The sequence below is a fragment of the Leuciscus leuciscus genome (assembly GCF_965113295.1).
Source record: "Leuciscus leuciscus genome assembly, chromosome: 18".
NCBI classification, from domain to species: domain Eukaryota; kingdom Metazoa; phylum Chordata; class Actinopteri; order Cypriniformes; family Leuciscidae; genus Leuciscus; species Leuciscus leuciscus.
Genome location: NC_138742.1, coordinates 35,734,077 through 35,748,216, shown reverse-complemented (window position 1 = coordinate 35,748,216; position 14,140 = coordinate 35,734,077). Strand labels below are relative to the sequence as shown.

General features: G+C 30.5%; 1 protein-coding gene across 1 annotated transcript; it reads left to right on the top strand.

Annotated features, from left to right (window-relative positions):
* Window positions 1-10,706: 10,706 nt before the first annotated feature.
* LOC309481060 (uncharacterized protein) lies at window positions 10,707-12,979 on the top strand. The gene is made up of 5 exons (XM_082145802.1): window positions 10,707-10,828; window positions 10,935-11,269; window positions 11,447-11,866; window positions 11,981-12,135; window positions 12,262-12,979. The coding sequence occupies exons 1-5, from the start codon at window positions 10,717-10,719 to the stop codon at window positions 12,524-12,526; spliced, it is 1,287 nt and encodes a 428-aa protein (XP_082001928.1). The 5' UTR covers window positions 10,707-10,716; the 3' UTR covers window positions 12,527-12,979.
* The last annotated feature ends 1,161 nt before the right edge of the window (window positions 12,980-14,140 follow it).

The following is a 14,140-nucleotide window of genomic DNA, read 5'->3' as shown; positions in this document are numbered from 1 at the left end:
CCAACTATTATTTCTTTCTAACTAATCTATCAATCTAACTTTAACCTACTTTAAACTTCTAACTTCTTTAAACTTCTTCAAACTCTCTGGTCAGGCTTTCTCAAGCCAACTTAAAGTTTGTCTCAACAAACTTTTTTTTCTAGTTATTCTTCTTCTTACTTCTTTTTCTGACCGCAAATTTTGGGACACTAACTCCTCCTAGACCGTTCAAGCTACATACTCCAAACTCGGGTCAGACCTTCATACTGTTCTGACTTGGTGTGCTATATTTTTTCAGACTGGTTTGACTTACGGTTTTCTTAAAAATTAATATTCAAAATCATAAAAATCCCATAGACTTTCATTGCAGACTGCTCAAATTGAGCCAAGACTACGGTAGCCCATTAGTGTACAAGCCAAAATCTCAAATCTAAATTCTCTGAAGCCCTAGACTCAATTAAACTACCATTCTATATCTATCTATCTATCTATCTATCTATCTATCTATCTATCTATCTATCTATCTATCTATCTTCAAACCTTATCTATCCATCTATCTATCTATCTATCTTCAAACCTTATCTATCTATCTATCTATCTATCTATCTTCAAACCATATCTATCTATCTATCTATCTATCTATCTTCAAACGTTTTCTATCTATCTATCTATCTATCTATATATCTATCTATCTGTCTTTCTTTCTAACTAATCTATCTATCTTTCTAACTAACTTATCGATCTATCTTTCTTTCTTTCTTTCTTTCTTTCTTACTAATCTATCTATCTTTCTAACTAACTTATCTATCTTTCTTTCTTTCTAACTAATCTATCTTTCTAACTAACCTATCTTTCTTTCTTTCTTTCTTTCTTTCTTACTAATCTTTCTATCTTTCTAACTAACTTATCTATCTTTCTTTCATTCTAACTAATCTATCTTTCTAACTAACTTATATTTCTTTCTAACTAATCTATATATCTTTCTAACTAACTTATCTATCTTTTTTCTTTCTTTCTTACTAATCTATCTATCTTTCTAACTAACATATCTATTTTTCTTTCTTACTAATCTATCTATCTTTCTAACTAACTTATCTATCTTTCTTTCTTACTAATCCATCTTTCTTTCTTTTTAACTAATCTTTCTATCTTTCTAACTAATCTATCTATCTTTCTAACTAACGTATCTTTCTTTCTTAACTAATCTATCTTTTTAACTAACTTATCTATCTATCTTTCTTACTAATCTATCTATCTTTCTAACTAACTTATCTATCTTTCTTTCTAACTAATATATCTATCTTTCTAACTAAGTAATCTCTTTCTTTCTTTCTTTCTTTCTTTCTTTCTTTCTTTCTTTCTTTCTAACTAATCTATCTATCTTTCTAACTAACTTATCTATCTTTCTTTCTAACTAATCTGTCTATCTTTCTAACTAACTAACTAACTAACTAATCTATCTTTCTTTATTTCTTACTAATCTATCTATCTTTCAAACTAATCTATCTCTTTCTTTCTAACTAATCAGTCTTTCCCTCTTTCTTTCTTTCTTTCTTTCTTTCTTTCTTTCTAACTAATCTTTCTTTCTTTCTAACTAATCCTTCTTTCTTTCTTTCTAACTAATCTTTCTTTCTTTCTTTCTTTCTAACTAATCTTTCTTTCTAACTAATACTTTCTAACGAATCAATTTAACTAATCTATCTATCTTTTTAACTAACTTATCTATCTTTCTTTCTTACTAATCTATCTATCTTTCTAACTAACTTATCTATCTTTGTTTCTTACTAATCTATCTATCTTTCTAACTAATTTATCTATCTTTATTTATTTCTTACTAATCTATCTATCTTTCTAACTAACATATCTATTTTTCTTTCTTACTAATCTATCTATCTTTCTAACTAACTTATCTATCTTTCTTTCTTACTAATCCATCTTTCTTTCTTTTTAACTAATCTTTCTATCTTTCTAACTAATCTATCTATCTTTCTAACTAACGTATCTTTCTTTCTTAACTAATCTATCTTTTTAACTAACTTATCTATCTATCTTTCTTACTAATCTATCTATCTTTCTAACTAACTTATCTATCTTTCTTTCTAACTAATATATCTATCTTTCTAACTAAGTAATCTCTTTCTTTCTTTCTTTCTTTCTTTCTTTCTTTCTTTCTAACTAATCTATCTATCTTTCTAACTAACTTATCTATCTTTCTTTCTAACTAATCTGTCTATCTTTCTAACTAACTAACTAACTAATCTATCTTTCTTTATTTCTTACTAATCTATCTATCTTTCAAACTAATCTATCTCTTTCTTTCTAACTAATCAGTCTTTCCCTCTTTCTTTCTTTCTTTCTTTCTTTCTTTCTTTCTTTCTTTCTTTCTTTCTAACTAATCTTTCTTTCTTTCTAACTAATCCTTCTTTCTTTCTTTCTAACTAATCTTTCTTTCTTTCTTTCTTTCTAACTAATCTTTCTTTCTAACTAATACTTTCTAACGAATCAATTTAACTAATCTATCTATCTTTTTAACTAACTTATCTATCTTTCTTTCTTACTAATCTATCTATCTTTCTAACTAACTTATCTATCTTTGTTTCTCACTAATCTATCTATCTTTCTAACTAATTTATCTATCTTTATTTATTTCTTACTAATCTATCTATCTTTCTAACTAACATATCTATTTTTCTTTCTTACTAATCTATCTATCTTTCTAACTAACTTATCTATCTTTCTTTCTTACTAATCCATCTTTCTTTCTTTTTAACTAATCTTTCTATCTTTCTAACTAATCTATCTATCTTTCTAACTAACGTATCTTTCTTTCTTAACTAATCTATCTTTTTAACTAACTTATCTATCTATCTTTCTTACTAATCTATCTATCTTTCTAACTAACTTATCTATCTTTCTTTCTAACTAATATCCTATCTTTCTAACTAAGTAATCTCTTTCTTTCTTTCTTTCTTTCTTTCTTTCTTTCTTTCTTTCTTTCTTTCTTTCTAACTAATCTATCTATCTTTCTAACTAACTTATCTATCTTTCTTTCTAACTAATCTGTCTATCTTTCTAACTAACTAACTAACTAACTAATCTATCTTTCTTTATTTCTTACTAATCTATCTATCTTTCAAACTAATCTATCTCTTTCTTTCTAACTAATCAGTCTTTCCCTCTTTCTTTCTTTCTTTCTTTCTTTCTTTCTTTCTTTCTTTCTTTCTTTCTAACTAATCTTTCTTTCTTTCTAACTAATCCTTCTTTCTTTCTTTCTAACTAATCTTTCTTTCTTTCTTTCTTTCTTTCTAACTAATCTTTCTTTCTAACTAATACTTTCTAACGAATCAATTTAACTAATCTATCTATCTTTTTAACTAACTTATCTATCTTTCTTTCTTACTTTCTTACTTTCTTACTTTTTCTTTCTTTCTATCTATCTTTCTAACTAACTTATCTATCTTTGTTTATTACTAATCTATCTATCTTTCTAACTAATTTATCTATCTTTATTTATTTCTTACTAATCTATCTATCTTTCTAACTAACTAAATAATCTTTCTTTCTTTCTTTCTTTCTTTCTCTTTCTTTCTTTCTTTCTTTCTAACTAACTTATCGATCTTTCTTCCTTTCTAACTAATATATCTATCTTTCTAACTAACTTATCTATCTTTCTTTCTTTCTAACTAATCTATCTATCTTTCTAACTAACTAATCTATCTTTCTTTATTTCTAACTAATCTATCTTTCTTTATTTCTAACTAATCTATCTATCTTTCTAACTAATCTATCTCTCTTTCTTTGTAACTAATCAATCTTTCTCTCTTTCTTTCTTTCTTGCTTTCTTTCTTTCTTGCTTTCTTTCTGTCTTTCTGTCTTTCTTTCTTTCTTTCTTTCTTTCTTTCTTTCATTCTTTCTTTCTAACTAATCTTCTTTCTTTCTCTCTTTCTTTCTTTCTAACTAATCTTCTTTCTTTCTTTCTTTCTAACTAATCTTTTCTTTCTTTCTTTCTTTCTTTCTTTCTTTCTTTCTTTCTTTCTAACTAATTAATCTTTGTTCTTTCTTTCTTTCTTTCTTTCTTTCTCTCTTTCTTTCTTTCTAACTAATCTTCTTTCTTTCTTTCTTTCTAACTAATCTTTTCTTTCTTTCTTTCTTTCTTTCTTTCTTTCTAACTAATTAATCTTTGTTCTTTCTTTCTTTCTTTCTTTCTTTCTTTCTTTCTCTTTCCTTCTTTCTTTCTAACTAATTAATCTTTTTTCTTTCTTTCTTTCTTTCTTTCTTTCTTTCTTTCTTTCTAACTAATCTTTCGTTTTTCTTTTTCTTTCTTTCAAACTAATCTTTCGTTTTTCTTTTTCTTTCTTTCTAACTAATCTTTCTTTTCTTTCTTTCTTTCTTTCTTTCTTTCTTTCTTTCTAATTAATCTTTGTTCTTTCTTTCTTTCTTTCTTTCTTTCTTTCTTTCTAACTAATTAATCTTTTTTCTTTCTTTCTTTCTTTCTTTCTTTCTTTCTAACTTTTTCTTTTTCTTTCTTTCTAACTAATCTTTCTTTTCTTTCTTTCTTTCTTTCTTTCTTTCTTTCTAACTAATCTTCTTTCTTTCTTTCTTTCTTTCTTTCTTTCTTTCTTTCTAACTAATCTTTTCTTTCTTTCTTTCTTTTTCTTTCTTTCTAACTAATCTTTCTTTTTTCTTTTTCTTTCTTTCTAACTAATCTTTCTTTTCTTTCTTTCTTTCTTTCTTTCTTTCTTTCTTTCTTTCTTTCTTTCTTTCTTTCTAACTAATCTTTTCTTTCTTTCTTTCTTTCTTTCTTTCTTTCTTTCTTTCTTACTTTCTTTCATTCTTTCTTTCTAACTAATTAATCTTTGTTCTTTCTTTCTTTCTTTCTTTCTTTCTTTCTCTCTTTTTTCTTTTTCTTTCTTTCTAACTAATCTTTCTTTTTTCTTTTCTTTCTAACTAATCTTTCTTTTCTTTCTTTCTTTCTTTCTTTCTTTCTTTCTAACTAATCTTTTCTTTCTTTCTTTCTTTCCTTCTTTCTTTCATTCTTTCTAACTAATTAATCTTTGTTCTTTCTTTCTTTCTTTCTTTCTCTTTCTTTCTTTCTTTCTTTCTTTCTTTCTAACTAATTAATCTTTTTTCTTTCTTTCTTTCTTTCTAACTAATCTTTCTTTTTTCTTTTTCTTTCTTTCAAACTAATCTTTCTTTTTTCTTTTTCTTTCTTTCTAACTAATCTTTCTTTTCTTTCTTTCTTTCTTTCTTTCTTACTAATCTTCTTTCTTTCTTTCTTTCTTTCTTTCTAACTAATCTTTTCTTTCTTTCTTTCTTTCTTTTTTCTTTTTCTTTCTTTCTAACTAATCTTTCTTTTTTCTTTTTCTTTCTTTCTAACTAATCTTTCTTTTCTTTCTTTCTTTCTTTCTTTCTTTCTTTCTAACTAATTAATCTTTGTTCTTTCTTTCTTTCTTTCTTTCTCTTTCTTTCTTTCTAACTAATTAATCTTTTTTCTTTCTTTCTTTCTTTCTTTCTTTCTAACTAATCTTTCTTTTTTCTTTTTCTTTCTTTCAAACTAATCTTTCTTTTTTCTTTCTTTCTAACTAATCTTTCTTTTCTTTCTTTCTTTCTTTCTTTCTTTCTTTCTTTCTTTCTTTCTTTCTTTCTAACTAATCTTTCTTTTCTTTCTTTCTTTCTTTCTTTCTTTCTTTCTAATTAATTAATTAATCTTTGTTCTTTCTTTCTTTCTTTCTAATTAATTAATCTTTGTTCTTTCTTTCTTTCTTTCTTTCTCTTTCTTTCTTTCTTTCTTTCTAACTAATTCTTCTTCTTTTTCTTCTTAGCCAAAATTTCTGACTCTAACTCCTCCTAGACCGTTAAAGCTACGACCACCAAACTCGGGTCAGACCTTCAGACTGTTCTGACTTGGTGTGCTATATCTTTTCAGACTGATTTGACTTTCAGTTTTCTTAAAAATTAATATTAAAAATCATAAAAATCCCATAGACTTACATTGCAGACTGTTCAAATTGAGCCAAGGCTACGGTGGCTCATTAGTGCACAAACTAAAAATGCAAATCTAAACTCTCTGAAGCCATAGACTCAATTAAACTACTATTCTATCTATCTATCTATCTATCTATCTATCTATCTATCTATCTATCTATCATCTTCAAACTTTTTCTATCTATCTATCTATCTATCTTCAAACTCTATCTATCTATCTATCTATCTATCTTCAAACTCTATCTATCTATCTTCAAACTTTTTCTATCTATCTATCTATCTATCTATCTTCAAACTCTATCTATCTATCTTAAAACTCTATCTATCTATCTATCTATCTATCTTCAAACTCTATCCATCCATCCATCCATCCATCCATCCATCTTCAAACTTTTTCTATCTATCTATCTATCTATCTATCTATCTATCTATCTATCTATCTATCTATCTTCAAACTTTTTCTATCTATCTATCTATCTATCTATCTATCTATCTTCAAACTTTTTCTATCTATCTATCTATCTATCTATCTATCTATCTATCTATCTATCTATCTATCTATCTATCTATCCATCCATCCATCTTCAAACTTTTTCTATCTATCTATCTATCTATCTATCTATCTATCTATCTATCTATCTATCTTCAAACTCTTTCTATCTATCTATCCATCCATCCATCCATCCAACTTCTCTACTAATCTATCTTTCTTTCTTACTAATCTATCTATCTTTCAAACTAACTTCTCTACTAATCTATCTTTCTTTCTTACTAATCTATCTATCTTTCAAACTAACTTCTCTACTAATCTATCTTTCTTTTTAACTAATCTATCTATCTTTCTAACTAACTTCTCTACTAATCTATCTTTCTTTCTTTCTTTTTAACTATTCTATCTATCTTTCTAACTAACTTATCTATCTTTCTTTCATTTTAATCTATCTTTCAAACTAACTTCTTTACTAATCTATTTCTTTCTTTCTTTTTAACTAATCTATCTATCTTTCTAACTTATCTATCTTTCTTTCTTCTTAATCTATCTATCTTTCATACTAATCTATCTTTCAAACTAACTTCTCTACTAATCTATATTTCTTTCTTTCTTTTTAACTAATCTATCTATCCTTCTAACTAACTTATCTATCTTTCTTTCTTTTTAATTGATCTATCTTTCAAACTAACTTATCTATCTTTCTTTTTAATCTATCTATCTTTCAAACTAACTTATCTATCTTTCTTTCTTTTTAATCTATCTATCTTTCAAACTAACTTATCTATCTTTCTTTTTAATCTATCTTTCAAACTAACTTCTCTACTAATCTATATTTCTTTCTTTTTAACTAATCTATCTATCTTTCTAACTAACTTATCTATCTTTCTTTCTTTTTAATCTATCTATCTTTCAAACTAACTTATCTATCTTTCTTTTTAATCTATCTTTCAAACTAACTTCTCTACTAATCTATATTTCTTTCTTTCTTTTTAACTAATCTATCTATCTTTCTAACTAACTTATCTATCTTTCTTTCTTTTTAATCTATCTATCTTTCAAACTAACTTCTCTACTAATCTATATTTATTTATTTATTTTTAACTAATCTATCTATCTTTCTAACTAACTTATCTATCTTTCTTTCTTTTTAATCTATCTATCTTTCATACTAATCTATCTATCTTTCAAACTAACTTCTCTACTAATCTATATATCTATCTTTCTTTCTTTTTAATCTATCTATCTTTCATACTAATCTATCTTTCAAACTAACTTCTCTACTAATCTATATTTCTTTCTTTTTAACTAATCTATCCTTCTAACTAACTTATCTATCTTTCTTTCTTTTTAATTGATCTATCTTTCAAACTAACTTATCTATCTTTCTTTCTTTTTAATCTATCTATCTTTCAAACTAACTTATCTATCTTTCTTTCTTTTTAATCTATCTATCTTTCAAACTAACTTATCTATCTTTCTTTTTAATCTATCTTTCAAACTAACTTCTCTACTAATCTATATTTCTTTCTTTCTTTTTAACTAATCTATCTATCTTTCTAACTAACTTATCTATCTTTCTTTCTTTTTAATCTATCTATCTTTCAAACTAACTTCTCTACTAATCTATATTTATTTATTTCTTTTTAACTAATCTATCTATCTTTCTAACTAACTTATCTATCTTTCTTTCTTTCTTTCTTTCTTTTTAACTAATCTATCTATCATTCTTTCTTTTTAACTAATCAATCTTTCTTTCTTTTTTTAACTAATCTATCTTCTTTCTTTCTTTCTTTCTTTCTTTCTTTCTTTCTTTCTAACTAATCCACCATTCTTCCTTTCTTCCTTCCAACTAATCAGTCTTTCTTTCTTTCTTTCTTTCTTTCTTTCTTTTTCAACTTTTTCTTTCTTTGTAATCCACAAGTCCTTTCTTTCTTTCTTTCTTTCTTTCTTTCTTTCTTTCTTTCTTTCTTTCTTTCTTTCCTTCCAACTATCAGTCTTTCTTTCATTCTTTCATTCTTTCTTTCATTCTTTCTTTCTAACTAATCTTTCTTTTAATCTATCTTTCTAACTAATCTTTCTTTCTAACTAATCTCTTTTTCTTTCTAACTAATATTTTTTCTTTCTTTATAACTAATTTATCAATCAAAATTTAAACTACTTTAAACTTCAAACTACTTCAAACTCCTAACTACTTTTATTTCTTTCAAACTATCTGGTCCGGCTTTCTCAAGCCAACTTAAAGTTTGTCTCAAACTTTTTTTCTAGTTATTATTATTATTATAATTTTTATTATTATGAGTTTATTGTAATCATTAATTTGGTTTGGGGCTAAAGTAAAATAAATGTTTTAATTAACATTAGAAAAAGTGAACTAATATATAATTATTTATTTGTCATTTTTACAGAGAGAGGTATGAAAGATGACCGCATACAACGTGCAGTAGGTGTCTGCAAAAGAATTGTGTCAGCCTTCTCATACTCTTGGAAGAAAAGGAGGGACCTGGCCATTGTTCAGAACGATCTGGGTCTTCCAAAGCATGTGCTCACAACTGAGATGCCTACAAGGTGGGGATCACGTCAAATGATGATTAAAAGAGTACTGGAGCAAGAGAGGGCCATTAGTCAGGTTCTAAAAGCTGACAAGAAATCAAGGCACTTGGTCCTTAGCTGGCAAGATGTGGATGTCCTAGAGGCTGTCAACAAGGTGTTGAGCCCACTCCAGGACTTCACAGATGCCTTGTCAGGAGAGCAATATGTCAGTGTCTCCTACCTCAAGCCAGTCCTCAGTCTCTTCAACACATCCATTCTTGCTGAGGAAGAGAGTGATACTCAGCTGACGAAGGATGTGAAGAGAAACATTCTAGCTTACTTGAATGAGAAATATTCCGATCAGGTCACAGATGACCTGCTTGACATTGCGTCTCTTCTTGATCCACGGTTTAGAACCAAGTATATGGATAAAGAAAAGGTGGAGCGGGTTCTATCCAGAGCAGTTGAGGAGATAGTGCCACTAATGAAGGCTCAACAGGACACACTCTCAGGGGCTGCTGGTGCAGCAGCAGCAGACGCAGAGCCTGTTCCTCCTCCTGAGGAAAAAAGAAAAAAGACTTTGGCCAGCTTTTTCAAAAGGCAGAGCACCACCAGCAGCAGCACACTCACACTGCCAGAAGAGGAAAGCATCAGAATGGAGCTGACAGTCTATTTACAGACCACAGAGGTTGACAGTGATACAGACCCTTTAGACTGGTGGAGATGCCATCAGACAAATTTCCCTCGCATTGCCAAGCTAGCTCAGCAGTATTTATGTATCCCTGCCACCAGTGCTCCATCTGAGAGAGTGTTCAGCACTGGTGGCAACATTGTCACTTGCCACAGGGCCGCACTCAAACCAGATGCTGTGGACCGTCTGGTTTTCCTGGCAAAAAATTTGTAAATGTTGAAATGTGTGATTTATTGTTTCCATTATACAGGATAATCCTGTGAGCCATGTTGCACTTTATATTTATTTTATATGTTTGTTCTGGTTTCGAAGCAATACTTTTGAAGGAATAACTAATGCAAGTTGCATAATTTTGTTTTACTATTTATTTTTTTTTTTTTATAGACCTCAAAAGCAATGCAAGACAAGTTTTCTTTTTATATTTACTTGAATGCACGTAATGTTCCTGGCTTGTACTTGAACTAGCAAAAGTATTCCAAGTTGTTCTAATTGTGTTGTTCAAAATAAAATATAAAATAAAAGTTCTGTATTCTGACTGCAATTGTCTTTGCATTCTGATTCCTCAATTCATTAGAATCATGAATGGCTCTTATTTGTAAACAACAGCATAATTTTCTGGGGCCATGGAAACCTGTATTACTAGTGTGGAATTATTCTACAATATTCACTAAAGTCAATTTACTGCAGTAATTCCTCCCTCAACCAGTAGAAAATGCATTGAACACCTGATTATGCATGAAAAAAAAAAAAAACGTCATAAACCGTAAACCGGCACAATTTTGAAAAAAACCGTGATATCAATTTTTGGTCAAACCGCCCAGCACTACCATGATGTTAAACTTTTCTTTTTTCTTTTCTTTTTTTAGCATTGGCAGAGACACCCTGGCTGATATAGTGAAACACTATGAGGAGAATGGGGCAAGACCACGTTTGAGGAAGAAGCACTCACTGCCACGTCCACCAGCCAGGTTTATCCACCCTGATGATATCAACAGAGTTGTGGACTTCATTAAACAACTATGCAGAAGACAATGCCATCATGCTGCCTGGCCGACAGCCTGGGCATAAGGATTGGCATGTGAAGTTGCTGCCAACTCATGTGTCCAAGGCCTCAGTGTGGCGTCTCTACATGAAGTCTGCTAAGGAGCTTGGTATGTGTAAACATTGATTTAGAATTGAGTGCTTATAATGTGAAATAATGCGAAGCACTATTAGCAATTACAATACAATTAACCATAAGCAATATCTGTTTTTCAGGTGAGCGTGCAGTTTGTAAAACCAGTTTCAAAGCACTGTGGAACCGACTTCTCCCACACATCAAAAGTTGCCGGCCGCGCACAGATCTCTGCTGGCAGTGCCAAAGCAATAACGAGCAGCTGATACGAGGTGCAAACCTCCCAGATGATAGAAAGTCTGAAGCAGTAAAGAAGCAACAAGATCATCTTTCCCTTGTGCAGAAAGAGAGGGCTGTGTACAACGACATGACTGCTGCCTGCAGAAAGATTTGCTCTGGCTCTAACCTGTCTTTTGGACCGTCCCTACCAGAAAGCAAGAAGATTAGGATGCATTACAGTTTTGATTTTGCTCAGCAGGTAATATTTCACACACATTTACTTCACTTTACATTATTAATGTCCCTTAAAGGGCGATTTGGTGCATGAGAATAAGCAGCCTGATAATAGCGCAAATGCAAAATAGCATCAATATAGTAATTTATATATTGGATTTCATTCTAATCCAAGTTCCCTCTCTCCCTCTGTCTCCTACAGTTACACTTTCCCTCAAACCCTCTCCAGCCAGGACCAATGTACTTCCTGACCCCACGGAAATGTGGCCTATTTGGTGTTTCCTGTGAAGGGCTGCAGAAACAGGTGAATTACCTGATTGATGAAGGCATGTCATCTACTAAGGGAAGCAATGAAGTCATCAGCTACATGCATCATTTCTTCTGCAACTTTGGAGTTGGAGAAACAGAGGTGGATCTTCATTGTGACAACTGCAGTGGGCAGAACAAGAACAACTTCATGCTCTGGTACCTTGCCTGGCGGGTTGGACACAAGCTTCATGATAAAATTGAAATCCACTTCCTTATTGTTGGCCACACCAAGTTTTCCCCTGACTGTGGCTTTGGACTCCTCAAGCAAGCCTACATGAAGACAAGAGTCAACACTTTGGCAGACATCGCTGAGGTACTTTAACTTTACTTTGCTTTAATGACTTCAGTGCTGTTTTCTGTTCTGCTTCAATAAAACGTTTAACTGAAGATCTTTTTTTTTTTCTCCCTCTTCTTTTTTTGTCATCAGGTTGTGGAAAACAGCTCTCCTGTGAGTCACCTCAATATCCCACAGCTTGTTGGAACGGCAGAGGGCAAAGTTTTAGTCCAGACCTTCGACTGGCAGCAGCATCTGACTCGCCATTTCCGTAGACTCCCACAGATCAAGAGTTATCAGCACTTCAGGTACTTATTGAAACTTTCACATTGTGTACATACAATATAACATAGCAACAACATACACATGACAGTTTTTTTATGAAAAAATACTTTGCCATGTTTAAAATGTCTTATGTGCTTATTCTGTCACAGCTTTGATGCCAAGAGACCAGGTGTGGTGCTTGCAAAAGCTCACTGTGATGCACAACCTGTCGAATATCAGCTACTGCGCAACGGAGCAGATCTGCCCCCTATCGACGGTCTTCCTGTCCTGGCCCCACCTGGACTGAACATTGACAGGCAGACCTATCTGTATGAAAAAATCAGGCCATTCTGTGCTGACGAGGCAAGAGACATCACATGCCCAGCGCCAAGGGTCACAACACAGAAGAGTCCACTGAAGAGGATGCGAATGTGATATCATTTGGACTGTGTCACAAAGACCTTTGTCTTATGCTGCTATTACCAAGTAAAAGTGGTCAGGAGGGCCAGCTCTGTTTTGATTGATTGATATATTTTTTTCTTTTTATTATACATTTTTCTTTTTATTTGTGTACTTTAAGAAAATAGCTTAACTAAAACTACATTTGGTGCCTTCTGCACTGTTTTGCACTTTTTACTGTCTATGGCATGGCACTAAGAGAGATATTTCAAGCCTTTATTTGTTATAGTTTTGATGATTATGGCTTACAGCTTTATGAAAACCTTTTCACAATATTCAAATTTTAAATTTGGGGTTTCATAAGCTCCAAGCCATAATATAAACATTAGGCCTACTTAAAGTCTCTGCAGCTAGTGTACTTGAATTTTATTTATCTGCAACATTATGTTGTATAATTACAGTTTTGCACAATAAATGTTCTCAAAACTATTTGCACCGTTTCTTTCTTTCTTTCTTTCTTTCTTTCTTTCTTTTAAAACTACATTTAGCAGTTGTTAAGCAGGGTCTGTGTAACCTGTTCTGAAATGGTTTTATTATAATTTATATATCGTGATATCGTTATCGCAAGAGGCTGCAATGTATATCGCAATATGGATTGTAGGCCATATCGCCCATCCCTATTCCTAGTCTGTGAAACCTTTCATTGCGTAAAAAATAATTTTTATTCAGTGTACATAAGAGTTGCCTATACAGTTTTATCGGTAGATGCTAAGAGACATTTATTTATATATTACCTGTTTGCAAACATATATATTTTTTCTTTGATGGCACATTTTCCTGACCTTTCTGCTCCCCCCTGTGCTTTACAGGGGGAGCTTTACAGGGATATTTAATTTACAGCATTTATATATTTAATATATAAATAAATGTCTCTTAGCATCTACCGATAAAACTGTATAGGCAACTCTTATGTACACTGAATAAAAATTATTTTTTACGCAATGAAAGGTTTCACAGACTAGGAATATGTTTATATAATATTATAAGGAAACATGGAATTAGTTTCCATTGTTATGCTGATGACACTCAAATATATATTTCATCACGGCCGGATGAAAACGCAAAATTTTCCAAATTGACAGAGTGTGTTAAAGATATAAAAGATTGGATGACGCGTAATTTTCTTTTATTGAATCCAGTAAAAGACCTGGGTGTTATACTCGATTGCAACCTGTCTTTTGAAAATCATATTTCATATGTTACAAAAACAGCCTTTTTCCACCTTAGAAACATTGCTAAGCTACGTAATATGCTATCAGTTTCTGATGCAGAAAAGTTAGTTCATGCATTCATGACCTCGAGACTGGATTACTGTAATGCCTTATTAGCTGGTTGTCCTGCATCCTCAATAAACAAGCTACAGTTAGTCCAAAATGCCGCCGCTAGAGTTCTTACGAGATCAAGAAAATATGATCATATAACACCGATTTTATCATCACTGCATTGTTTACCTATAAAGTTCCGTATTAATTACAAGGTATTGCTACTGACTTATAAAGCCCTAAACGGCTTAGCTCCAGTCTATTTAACGGATCTTCTATCGCCCTATAATCCATCGCGCTCTTTAAGATCACTAAATTCAAGGCTTTT